This window comes from Mixophyes fleayi, chromosome 1 (assembly GCF_038048845.1).
Source record: "Mixophyes fleayi isolate aMixFle1 chromosome 1, aMixFle1.hap1, whole genome shotgun sequence".
Taxonomy (NCBI): domain Eukaryota; kingdom Metazoa; phylum Chordata; class Amphibia; order Anura; family Limnodynastidae; genus Mixophyes; species Mixophyes fleayi.
This window is the reverse complement of record NC_134402.1, coordinates 355,994,428-356,007,830: the sequence shown is the minus strand read 5'-3', so window position 1 is coordinate 356,007,830 and position 13,403 is coordinate 355,994,428. Positions and strand designations below refer to the sequence as shown.

The window sequence follows — 13,403 nt, the reverse complement described above, 5'->3', positions numbered from 1 at the left end:
AACTAGGCTGACCTTTGTTGGTTTTGCAAGAGGGTTTTGACAGCGATTTTAGACTTTAAATTCAGATCTCTGTCCTGTCTGTCTTCTGGTCAATTTCATTTGAAAGTAATATTTTTTGGGGGGTTTTTTTGTAGCAAGTACTGCATGTGCACTCTCCATATGTTCCTCCAATAGCTCCTTGGGATCTTAATTTGGTCCTGAGAGTTTAACAACATTCTCCATTTCAACCTTAGAGACTGTTGAATTATAGTTCTAATAATGGAAGAATTTCTTTCTCTTGGGGACCTTTTCTGGGAGAATTGTTTCTGAGATGGGAGCTGTTATGCAGACCTTCATATGAAATCTTTCATGAAGACAGGTTTGTTCAGTGAAGAAAGCCCTGCTTTCAACCTAAGGTGGTGTCAATATGACACTTAAATCAGTATGTATATATTATACTGACATCAAGGCAGAGTGGATATCCTAAATAGGTACGGTCCCTTTTTTTATTGGATATTGTCAAGAGTTCTGACGGTCTGCTTGGATAGGACTTCAAGCTATTCGAAAGACAAATGACCTATTAATCCTAGATCAGGGGTTGGCAACCTTTGTCTATCGGAGTGCCGGCTAAAATCTAGTCAAGCCCAGGTGTGCCAGTTGTGTGTGTGTGTGTGTGTGTGTGTGTATATATATATATATATATATATATATATATATATATATATATATATATATATATATATATATATATATATATATATATATATATATATACATACATACATACATACATACATACATACATACATACATACATACATACATACATACATACATACAGAGTTGCCTAGAGAAATTCATGGCCCCAGTACAGCAACTTCATGTGTCCTCCCTTATAGTTAAGCATAGTTAAAAAAAATGTTGTGCCGCCGCGGCACAACATTTTTTTACCATGCAAGTGGTCGTACAATTTTGGGGCGTGGCAGTACATCATTGGGGGCATGTCTAGCAGGTGAAAAGTACCAGGCCACCCTCTTACAGAAAAATGCATTACTCACACATGCCCCCTTGCTCAGCAGCTTTGCTCACATATGTCCCCTCTGCCCACATGCTTTAATCACACTTTCCCCCCCTCTGCCCAGCACCTTTAGTGACACATGCCCCTCTCCATCACCTTTAGTCACAAATGCCCCCTCTCCGGCACACCTTCTTCTTACCTTATTGTCCACTGCACAGCATGGGAAGATATCCAGCAGCCCGCCGAGTACCATGAGATCACTGCAGTTACATGACCTGGCATCTGAAGGTACCTGAGCTGAAGGGGATTTAGCCACTACCGATCCCCCTGCACTCAATAATTTTTTTTTTAAAAAAGTACTTTTAAAATATTTTTTTTTTTTTCAAAATTAGGTCTCCAGAGGGAACTCATTTGCAGCCGTCCCCTCCCGGCGCTATATATATATATATATATATATATATATATATATATATATATATATATATATATATATATATATATATATATATATATATTGTTATGTGCGTTTTGTCGCTAACCAATAACGATCGTCGACCCTCGATTTGTGTTTCCAAAGCACAAACATTTATTCGCAATAAGTGGAAAAATATGCTCAAGCGAAGTAATAGTAAATACAGCCGTTACTTATCGCAGGCGCTCTGGATCCAGTGCAGTCATTCAATCCTGAAGTCTGGGGACAAGATGTCTGCACTCTGGATCACAAGCTGCTGCTTATATACACAATCAAATACAGTAATACAATGAAGATGGTATGGCTTGCATCTATTGGTCCGGGTCTCAGGAATGTCCAAGGGGTCGTCAATCATTGGCTGGTTCATCCTAAGGAATCCAAAGGAGGGGGTCATCTCTGCAGGGGGTATGCTCTGCTCTTCCCGCCCGGATTCCTTAGTCTTAAGTAGTTCATAATTCCCTATCATTCATAACTTGCGTATGCACTCTGCAATTCCCTCGCAGAGTGAACCAAACAGTAGGATATGTAATAAGGTTCATTATGATACCACTCATGATGTTATTCCTTTAACCCATTCCGTGTATTTCACTAATATGCATGTAACTCTGATATAACATATAAATACTACTATATTTCGACATAACTGACTATGTGTTGCAACTACCATTAATGTGTACTATTTTATAAGTATGCGTGTTTGTGCGAATGTATGGTAAAAGACCGATTTACTGTTGCTGCCACGTGTAGTGGATGCGTACGCCCTTTCACGCCGTAGCGTGCCCTTGTACGTCATAGCGTACCGTACGCATCTTTTCAGACAAAGGCAACCAAGTTTGCTAGACTTTAATTGAAATGACTTTATCCAATTTGCTGACTTCGACAATATATATATATATATATATATATATATATATATATATATATATATATATATATATATATATAATTTCTCATTTTATGAGGCTAATATCATATTAACAGTAAGGGACCAGCAAAAAAATAAAATAAAATGTTATGCCGCACAGTAGTGCCACAGTTCACATCATACCTCATATTTGTGCCCCCAATTCATCTTATGCCACATAGTTGTGCCCCCAATTCATACTTTGCCACAATTGCCCGCAGAAACACATAGTATGCCACAGTTGCCCCCATAAATACATAGTATGCCACAGTTGCCCCCATAAATACATAGTATGCCACAGTTGCCCCCATAAATACATAGTATGCCACAGTTGCCCCCATAAATATAGTATGCCCCAGTTGCCCCCAGAAACACATAGTATGCCACAGTTGCCCCCAGAAACACATAGTATGCCACAGTTGCCCCATAAATACATAGTATGCCACAGTTGCCCCCAGAAACACATAGTATGCCACAGTTGCCCCCAGAAACACATAGTATGCCACAGTTCCCCCAGAAACACATAGTATGCCACAGTTGCCCCCAGAAACACATAGTGTGTCACAGTTGCCCTCAATACCTATTATGTCTCAGTAATGCCCCCTTCTCTTCACACTTCAAAGTGCCTCCCAAAAATTTTGTAGATGGAGAAAAAATGCCCCCAATGACTCTTATGGCCTCAGAATTGCATGAAATAAATTTTTAGGACACAAATAAATGAATAAAAAAATATATAAGTTTATACTTACCTCTTCCAGGCGTGATCCGGTCCGCAAAGGTGCTTGGGAGGAACTGTGCAGCCGACACTGAACTGCTGCGCAAGCAGTTTAGCTCTTCTCCGGCTGTCATTTTTAATAAATGACAGCCGGAGAAGAGCTGAACTGCTGCGCTTACGCAGCAGTTCAGTGTCGGGGAAGGAGTGAGCTGTCATTGAGAACGGACGGCGTGCCAGGACTCAGGGGGCTGCGTGCCGGGGGGTTGCCGACACCTGTCCTAGATGATGCTCAAAAGAGGGTTTGGCCAGCAGCCAAACAAAGCATTGACAGATGGATTACTTTTTTAAGTAATCTGCAGTCATGTGTTTTGAGCAGGAAACCATTTCCTGTAAATGCCACAGCTTATTCTACTAGACCTATCGATCACGACATGAACCCTTAGCTGAGCAGCTGTGTCAGACAGTTCAGTTCATACTCTGGACCAAACACACTGAAGAGCTAAAATCTTGCCAAAGAGGCTAGTTTTGGGATGTAAAGTTTTGCACGCAGCATTATCTCCTCCCTCTAGGGGCAGCTTTTGTATGTCGCCAAGATGGCAATGTCCCTCAATTGAATGAAAGGGAAAATGGGATATTTATAAATAAATATTGTTAGTGCTTACTGTGTGCACTTGCATCTGCATTTTGATTTGAGTATTGTACTTTTAGTCACAACAGTGTTTATTTTTGTATAGATATGTAATATGTGTTACAAAATTAAATAACTAATAATGACACCATGGACTTTAGTTATGACCGGTTTAACACATTTTGTATGCACAGGATGATAATTTTGTGGTGGAATACTGCGTCAGTGCCCCATGGCCAACCTATGAAACAACTTTTGATATGCTGAATTATTCGAAGACTAGAGTAAGTCATTGCGTGTGTTTTGTTTGTTTGTTTGTTTTTGTTTTTTTTCTTTGTCTACTGTTAAACTTGCTGATGTGTTTGATCAACCATTTTAATCAAAATGTTTTAATTGGAGACCACAATTTGTCAAAGCTGAAACAACCATTTGAATCAGAATTTAACATTGTCTTGGAGTTATTCTTGACTGTATTGTCACACAGATTTTCTGCACCCATGTATTTTAGCCAAGTTGATGCAACACTGTTGTCTTTCTGCATATAGCAAACAGCATAAGTCTCTGTATTCTCCCCAGAATTTTTTCCCAGCCAGGTGGCCTTTAAAAAGTAACCGGGTGAGGGCAATTGTAATACTTTGCTATAATATTGAAAAATGTTGGAGGTTATTGCCCACACCTGCCTGGACTGGTTAGACTGGTGGTCAGTGGTCTAGCCCACACTGCTGGCAGTAGTGCTCACATGCTGCCTGTTCTAATAAGAGAAACAATGGTTTATTCTTTTATAATAGGACTCTGTTGGGCTTCAAGAGCTGGGTGGCAAGTAAAAGCTAGCCTAGTTTCCCACCCATGTACAATATATTTATATTTTTCGGAGACCGCTTGGGAAATAAGTCATCAATGCATGGGAAGAGTTATTATATACTGTATGGGAGTGTTTGTGTTTAGCCTTTCTTTTCCTAAACTAGAAAGAAATTTAACAATCATAATAGTTGCTGTCACGAAACGGGGTACTACTGGACTGAGAACTTTTAATTTATAACCCGTTTCTTACAGTTTAATGTACTTTTTAATCCTTGGCCCAGTCTAGGTATATACACCTGAGCATTGGTGTATTATGTGTATTATTATTTGATGTTATTGGGTACATTTTAGCCTTGCTATTATCTGCAATATTGTGTGTATTAGAAATATAAAGAATATTGCCATATTGTGTGAAAATAACAGGACCGCAGAAGTCATTCAGCTTGTGTTGCCTCAAATATCCATTGTTATAAGGTGTGTCTTAGATCTCCTTGGAAAAGTACTTTGGGGTTAAATTCCACCTCCACAGGGAACACTCAGGGTTTGAGTGAATTAAGCTACCATTGTTATTTCTGTTTGCTCCCTATTGTTCACTAGTGAGCTCTACAGAAAGCCAGGAGCCAGACCCAGCAGGGTTCACCTGAGGGAGGACACCTGGGAGGTAGGGGAGGGGGCTGGATAGTGTGAGAAGCCCACCAATCGAGACCATTTGCAACAACCCTGGGCAGGCAGTTTCCAACGTGGGATTAGGAGGTGATAAAAGAGACTACCCCGGGAGCTGGAGATGAATGTGACTGACTTTGGCCAAGAGGTGATGCTCTGCCAGAGATGTGCTGTGGAACCTTTCTCATTGGATTTATTTAAACTGATATCCTCACTTGTTGGACCTGCTATTGTTAAGGGGCTGTGCTGTATTTAATCCTGTTCTGCAGAATAAATCATCCTTCTATTTTTCCTCTAATACCGTGTCTGAGTGATTTTGGAACCACGTATCATAACAGTTGCCATGGAATATATTGAGGGAAAGGCATTAGCAGTAAATATATTTTGTTATATTTCATATTCTTGTGTTTGACACCACAATCTTTCTGAACCAAGTTGATGGTAAGTTAGCAGAAGTAAATAACAGTAAAACAGGGATGAAAAGCACCTATGGTTTCCTGCATTCTTCCTTACTGCGCCACAATATCACCATTGTCACATGCAGCTCTGTCCTCACTTACACAATCTCAAATGAACAGTCTACTGCCTTTCAGCATACCTCATGAAATACTCTGTGCTGATGTGAGCGTTGTGATGTTATTCTGACCCTGCCCACTTCAAATTAAGTGTGCAAGAGGTGAATAAAAAGGGCTCCTAACCTAGTCAAACACACCAAAAATATATTCCAGTACAGTTATTTTTGGGGGGAATGCAGAAAAATATATACATTTTTAATATTAATATTATCCTTCATTTCTATAGCACTAATATTCTGCAGCTCACAATGCCAAAACATAAATTCGTAGGACTTACGTGACTAATGTATATGCATATATGTGATCTAGACATAACTTTTGATATCAGCTTTGTGCTGCTGTGCCTGTCCCAATAAATGTATTCAGTGGTAATACCAGAGGCTTCGTAATACTTACAGATTTCCTGTAAAGTTGGTGCTCGTCTGCATTAGCAGGGAAATGAATATCAAATATTGCCAAACATGGAACAAGTTTTAATAATATTTTAAAGATTTTATTATTTATTTATTTTTAAATCTAAAATAACTTTTTCAAACATATCTGATGCTAGTATTGTTAGGTATTTAACAGTTGTGATAAGTATATGCATTTCTTGGCATAAATGGTAATTCGTTTCATGAGAAAATGAGCTTTAAAGATCTAGCAGTTTAACTTTTTTAATTTTTATTTTTTTCAGATTCAAAGAAAGGAGGACAAGGCTATACCAGCAATATCAGATGAAATTCCAGTTTCTGTTACAGATGTAATAAAATATAATTTAATTTATGTTAAAGTACATACTTGCTGTTGCTCTGATTTGTATTGTTAGTTTGCTGGGTTTTTTTTTCTTTCAAATTATTATCTTTTTCAGGTATTAAAAGCCCAAGCAAGACTGACTACATTTTATGGTGCCTTTGGACCTGATCAATTTAGGTTTGTTTTAATTGCTTTAGATTTAGTATTTACATTTAAGAATATGCAGTAATTTAATTTCTAACATGCTTTGTTCTACCTCCTTCTCCAACATTAGTGGCATTGCATGGATAGAATTCTTAAACAACAATGATGTGCTAAAAGACATCCTCTTTCAGCTGGAAGAGATGAATTTATCTTGTGCGCAATATCTGTGGCTAAGGCATCAGGTAAAATAATTAATAAACTGCCATGCTATGCTACCTCAAAGTTAAGTTATTACTATGTTGAGTATGTGTCTATAACATTAATCTCATTGTTTTCTAGGCAGAGTTTGAAAGCAAGTTTGATGAGAAGATGCTAGAGAATCTCCTGAGCACAATTCCTGCAAATATCCCTTCACAAGAGTTGTGTCTTTGGTTTAAAAACATATTGATTCCATTTGTAAGAAGAATTGTGCCAAGAGGACAGGTATTTTGATTTGGGCTCCTTAAACTGCACTATCACCTACTCTAAATTTACTAACCTCGTTCTTCCTCTCACCAGAGCTCCTGCGGCTCCGTCATATCTGTTCATTTTGACACTTAAAAATGGGGGCGGAGGGGTTGTGTGAGCAGATCTACACAGAAGCCCACACTCTCTCCCTTTTTCTCTTTACCTTCCCCCCAGTATAACAGACTTGGGTTTTCTCTGGAGCTCTGAGGAAAACTTGAGCTGCCCCATATAGGGAGAATGTTAATTGAAATGATCTAGTAGGCTGGAAGTGCAGTTTTGAAATGGAACATAATTTTAAAAATAAATGAAAATGGTGGTAAGTAGAGAAGTAGATGGGATGAAAGGATATGGTGCATCCCTTGACAGTCTGTTTACTTGTATTACCATTCTGGAACTGTTAATTGCACATTGCTATATTGCTAAGAATTGTTTCCTCCCATACCAAGAGAGTTGGATAAATGGAAAGGCAAAATTGCTAGAAACAATAAATGTTATTGTAGATTTGTCAAATTAGCTTGCCTCTTTTTTTTTTCTTCTTTTTTTTTGCACTAAAGTTAAATGTTTTGTTTGGAGGTTTTTGTTTTTTTTTTTTTAAAAAAAAAAGAAAGTGAAATTTAAAAAGATAAGCAAAGTGAATTAAACAGAAATGGAATTGTCTTTGCTCTCAGCATATATAACACCGAACTGCCCTCTTTGTTGCAAATGCTAAATACCAAAAGTTGTAAGTGGGCAATGACATTCATTCATGTCACTTACAGGAATAGATGTCGTTTAGTTGAAAACTTAAAATAGATACTTTTTTCTGTTCACTTCTACTGTGAAATACTTTGTACCCTTAATTCAGTGTGAGGAGAAAAATAAATGATATGATGAACAGCTATGTTTGTTTTGCAGTCATCACATAATCATAACCTTGTGTTTACAGTTACCAGAATGTTTATATAGTTTTGGTCTCTTCTTTAGAAAGTTGTTGCAAAATGGCTGGAACATCGAGCAAGAGCTCTAGAACTAACTGATAAGGTAACTAATTATAGTGAATTTAAGTTCTGTTGATGTGCATGTATGTTGTACACCATGTTATATATATATTGTTCAATCTTTAATGTATAACCGACAGCTGTCTAGCTATGTTACATTGTTTATTTTCTCATACCACCTCCAGCTGTCACGTCACTTACTGGCACATGGTCTTAATGTTTTTTTTCCAAGGTGACTGGGCATCAATTCATTATACACAAAAATTGCACCTAATCTTTATAACTTATTATGTTTTTGAATAATCATGCTTTCAAATCCCTTGTTTGATACTTTGACTAGCATACATTTCGAGCTGGGAATTTCAGACATTAATCAGTGCACTGAAGTGCTTCTTCTGCTCAAGGCCCCCACCCAATTCCTCCCATCTTTATCTCTCCCCCCTCTTCCCCACCATCTCTGGTCTTCTACAGTATCTTTAGTTCCTGTAGGTGTTCCTGTCATTTCGGAACCTCATCTATATCTGTTCTGCGTTAGGAGATGCGTTTGGTGTGTTTATGTGCAACAAATGCTTGAGCAAACAAGCCTGGGTCTCTTCAAATTATAAAAAAACAATAATAAAAGTAAAACTTATTAATACATGCATAGTTATATGTAAGTATATGCTTAATTTACCTGTATATTTTTTCCGTTAATCTGTCCTTATATAATATAGATTTATTCTAATATACAACCAAAATCGCGCGCTCTCTCGCTTTTTTTTCAATGTTAGGTAGAGACAGGTAAAAAAAAAACCACATCCGTATAGAAGACAGTATTGTTTTTATTGCTACAGACTCTCCTGGTTAGAAAAGACTCAACAAGTAATGTCCATAACATATGTCCTCCTGGAGTCTATAAATTATATCCTCATGTCCATAGTCAAAAGTGACTTTCTCACGTTCATACATCTTCAGGAATCCTATTTTCTTATCCCTGTGGGGGTTCATTATAAGAAGTTTTCTCAGATTTTGTTACTGGGCCAGTACTTTCAGATAAGGTTCGTACCCTCTGGTCTGGTGACATCTCCGAGGACATTCACACTTTTGGTAGAACTGAGGAAGCACAAGTCAGGATATGACCTTATCTCAACAATATTTTTGTGCTAGAGAATTCAGAACGCAGTGTCAATTGCAAGATTACTCAAGTAATACTGTTTCTGGATCGTCATGCCTGGATTGGGAACACAGTGATCTTATCCTATCACAGCAGATTCAGTTTCTGGAGGTTCAGATGGACACCATACAGAACAAAATATTGTAATCATCGAAAAGGTGTATCAGGATCCTGTCCCTAGCACATCAGCTGTTCATTCAAATATGAGGCTGAATAAAAAAGGTGTGCGATTTGTGGGGATGTTCTCATCCACCATAAAAGTAATCCTGCGTTCAAGATGACGTTTCATTTAGGACTTATAAGGAAATGGAATTACAGAATGTCTTCCTTGAAGCAAGTTTTTAGTGGTCAGGTGGTAGCTAAGCCCAAGTCAAGAACCAAAGGAATGTCTCTTCTGGAACCAGAGGGGATGACTAACAGGAGATGCCAGTCTTACAAGTTGGGGAGCTCACCTGCAAGGACAAGTAGTGCAATGCAAGTAATTACAGAACGGGATAAGTCCTAATATAAACATCTTGGAAATGAGAGCAGTATGGAAAGTGGTAGCCTACAAAAATCAGCAAGGAGACACCAGAAGTTAAGGCTTGATGATGGAAGTAGCAAAAGTCATGTTTTGGGCATAATAGAATCTAAGGACGCTTTCAGCATTATACATATCGGGAACAGAATGCGGTAGTACACTACCTCAGCCAAAAGAAAATTTACCCATAGGAGTGTTCTACCCATCAGGAGGTATTCCAACTTCTGGCGACAAGTTATGGTCTTCCTCAGGTGGACATCAGGGTGACAATAATAAATGTGAAGGTTTCCAGTTTTTTATCTCGGCTCAGGGATCGAAAAGAAGGGACATATGCTCTGACAATTCCATAGACATTCCAGCAGGATAATGTCTTGCCCTGTTTCCACTGGTTGCTCAAATGCTAAGAAAGATCCAAAAGGAGAATGCAGAAATTATGGCAACTCCATTCTAGCTTCTCTGTCCGTGGTTTTACAGTAGCTTGGGAAATACTCAGAGAACAGGCCTGCCACTTCCTCTTTGACCAGATCTACTATTCATATGATAAATTCTACATCCAAATCCACGGAGGCTGGATTTGATATGGAAACTGAGTGTAGCCTGATCAGAACAAATAAGCTGTCAGAACAGGTAATCAATACTTTATTACAGGCAAGTAAGATGACTTTTCCAGATATCTATTACACGATTTGAAATAGGGTTGTCGCCTGGCGTGGCTCTAACTTGAATCTAGTAGCAGCTTCCATTCCACAGATCCTTGACTTCCTCCCAGAATGGCCATGCAGCATTTACTTTTAAATAACAAGTGTCAACATCAAGCATATTCCATGACCCCAATAGGATTCATCCATCTACTAGGCCTATCGTGACTGCATTTGATCTTTAGTTTTAAATGCACTGATGTTTGACCCTTTGCAGAAAGTCGCCTAGATATGGATGACAATGAGAGTTGTCATCTTGATAGCAATTACATCTTCACCGAAGAGTGGGGAAGTTGCAAGTACTATAGTGCAACAAGCTTTTTCTCAATTATTTCTTTGGTAAAGTAGTGCTCAGAGTTTATCCAGAATTCCTATCTAAGATGGTTGCTAGATTTCATATTAATCAAGAAGTAGTGTTGTCATCCTTTTTATCCGCATCCAAAAGATGAAAGTGAAAGATAACTGCATTAATTGGATCTAGTGAGCGTAATCTCCATATCTGTCTCAGCAAGACAGAATAGCTCCTCGAGCTTACGGCTGGGTCCAGAAGTGAGTATGCTGCCTCTAAACATATCCTCTCCAGTTGGATCAGGAAGTTAGTAGACTTGCCTACAAGAGTAATGGCTTTAAGGTGCCAGAGGTCATCAATGCCCACTCAACGTGAGCAGTGGCAGCATCTTGAGGCAAGCAAGGCTCATGTTTCGGCAGCACAGCTTTCCATAGTCATTATTGTTTAGATATCACATCCACGTTGGATGCTCAGTTGGAAAACCTATTCTTAGTTCAACTTTCAAATAAATGATTATTTTCCAGCATGTCTAGCTGAGTTTATTCTGCCCTCTCTATTACACAGCATCGGTACATTGCATAAGTATTGCTGCTGTTCTGTCTGAATGAGAGCAAAATGGATTATAGTTTAATGTATTTCCTTTTCTCTTTGAGACTACATGAAGTGTTCTAAGATTGTGAGCATGCCCACCAAATATCTCTTAAAAGGGGTTTCCATTTAAAAAATAAATAAAAAATCTCTACTGTGTTAAATTTAAGGGGTCCACTCCTCAATATAACCACATAAATATAGCCCAGCATTGATGTGGATTCCTAAATGAAAATAGAAATATGTAGTGCCCTCTGTACATTTAAAAACAATGTCAATGTGTAATCATGTGTAATGTCACTTGCATACAATAGGTGAAATAATTCAGTATATGATTCAAGCTTCCCTATTCCTTTTGGTCTTTTAATCATATATGTATGCACCAGTGAGAATCTTTCACCTCCAAATACATGATGCAAAATCTTCTATTTCCTAAAGGAGAAAAAAAATCACATAACAGTTTGTAAATTGCTATATGATGCATTATGGATTCACAAATGTAGATGGAGTAGATCAGTTCACTCTCCCAAAATAAGTAAAAATATTCCTGGGTTTCTTTCTGCTGGTCAGGAAAAGAGTTACCATCCATTTCACCACGATACGGAGGCAGGAGACATCCCAGCTATATAAGAGAGTGAAAGAAAGAAAAACTACTTAGGGGGATAGTCAATAGTTTTATTGATATCCTTATTGATATAATATGAACTTGATTTCTTAGATTGTTAAGCACTGTAACTTATTATATTAACATACTATGTTAATGGTTCACTTATACATATATTTAACACCCAGTATATAGTAATTACTTTTTTTCTTTCTACATTTTATTAAGAAGATCAGTAGATGATTGTGACAAAACGAGTTTGATAACACTGTAACCATCCTGTTCCTCATTTCTCACAAAATGTGGATTATAGCAAGTACTTCTTATAGCCTTTGCTTTTGTTCCCCAGCTTAACAGACTACAACTGCAGTGTCTAATTACATGTGGTGAAGGGGACATTGCAGCTCATTGTAAATATGTATATTGTATTTTGTTGATGTGGCAGTGACATTGTTATTCATTGTCCTTAAAGTGAAGCCAGGGGGTTATAGGTAGGGAACAGGTATCAAGATACCGGAGGGGGAAAACTATGTCCATTGTTCTCACAAGACTAGTCCAGACAGGCCATCTAGCAGGGGAGGGTCTGTGGAAGGACCGCTCATCTTCACTCTCCTCTCCAACCCCTCCTAGTCCAGCACTGATAAATGTTTAACAAGGAGAGGCCTGGCTGAACATGATTCTGCTTTAATATAAGCCGCGACATGGACTAAGTTACGATGCCCCGCATGGCCCCTGAGCCAGGGTTCTTACTGGAATGTCGTGAAGCTGTCTCCTTCTCTAACCTAAACATAGAAACCTCCACAATAGCCCATCCTGTTTGATCGACTTGTGGTCTCTTCCTTGAGTATACCATGCCTAAAGGAGGCAGGAAGGCGGATGGATCGACCTCGTTATGTCATCCTTCGTTGTCACTATTACACCACCAAGGAAGCGATCCTGCGGAAATCTCGCAAGACTGACTCGATCTGATTTGAGGATGCCTCTTTGCAAATTTTCCAGGACATTGCTCTGCTTACTCTCCTTAAGAGGCGTGAATTGAAGCCTTTGACATCTATCCTCAGGGACAACCGTATTCGTTATCGATGGGGCTTTCCGTTCCATCTTCTAGTCTGGCATCATAACAAGCTTTCATTCTGCTCATTCAATGGTGGAATCCGTCCAACCCCTTGAGACTCTGGGTCTCCCGGTCCCGACCTCCCTCGCCCACCCTCTGGCATCAGGATCAGTGCCAGTATCTCTGGGACCCACATCCGCCTCCCGGAAGCTCCCAGCTACAGAGTGGACAACTGTGACAAGAACCGCTAAGCCATCTGCTACTGTTCCACCACCTTGATATATGCTCATTGTGTTTCTTTCTTTTTTTTTTCTTTCCAGGAGCCACCCCGCTCCATGTACCTTCTCTCTACATGACTGACCGCTAGTTTTCGGTTATC

At 38.8% G+C, this 13,403-nt stretch overlaps 1 protein-coding gene across 2 annotated transcripts in view; it reads left to right on the top strand.

Moving 5' to 3' along the window:
- KNTC1 (kinetochore associated 1) overlaps positions 1-13,403 on the top strand; it is a 197,179-nt gene that overhangs the window by 51,386 nt on the left and 132,390 nt on the right. For both annotated transcript variants that reach the window (XM_075177790.1, XM_075177780.1), the window contains exons 18-23: positions 3,911-4,000; positions 6,432-6,497; positions 6,606-6,667; positions 6,765-6,876; positions 6,974-7,117; positions 8,105-8,161. In XM_075177790.1, the coding sequence (XP_075033891.1) occupies positions 3,911-4,000; positions 6,432-6,497; positions 6,606-6,667; positions 6,765-6,876; positions 6,974-7,117; positions 8,105-8,161 (531 nt within the window). The remainder of the gene's footprint in view (positions 1-3,910; positions 4,001-6,431; positions 6,498-6,605; positions 6,668-6,764; positions 6,877-6,973; positions 7,118-8,104; positions 8,162-13,403) is intronic.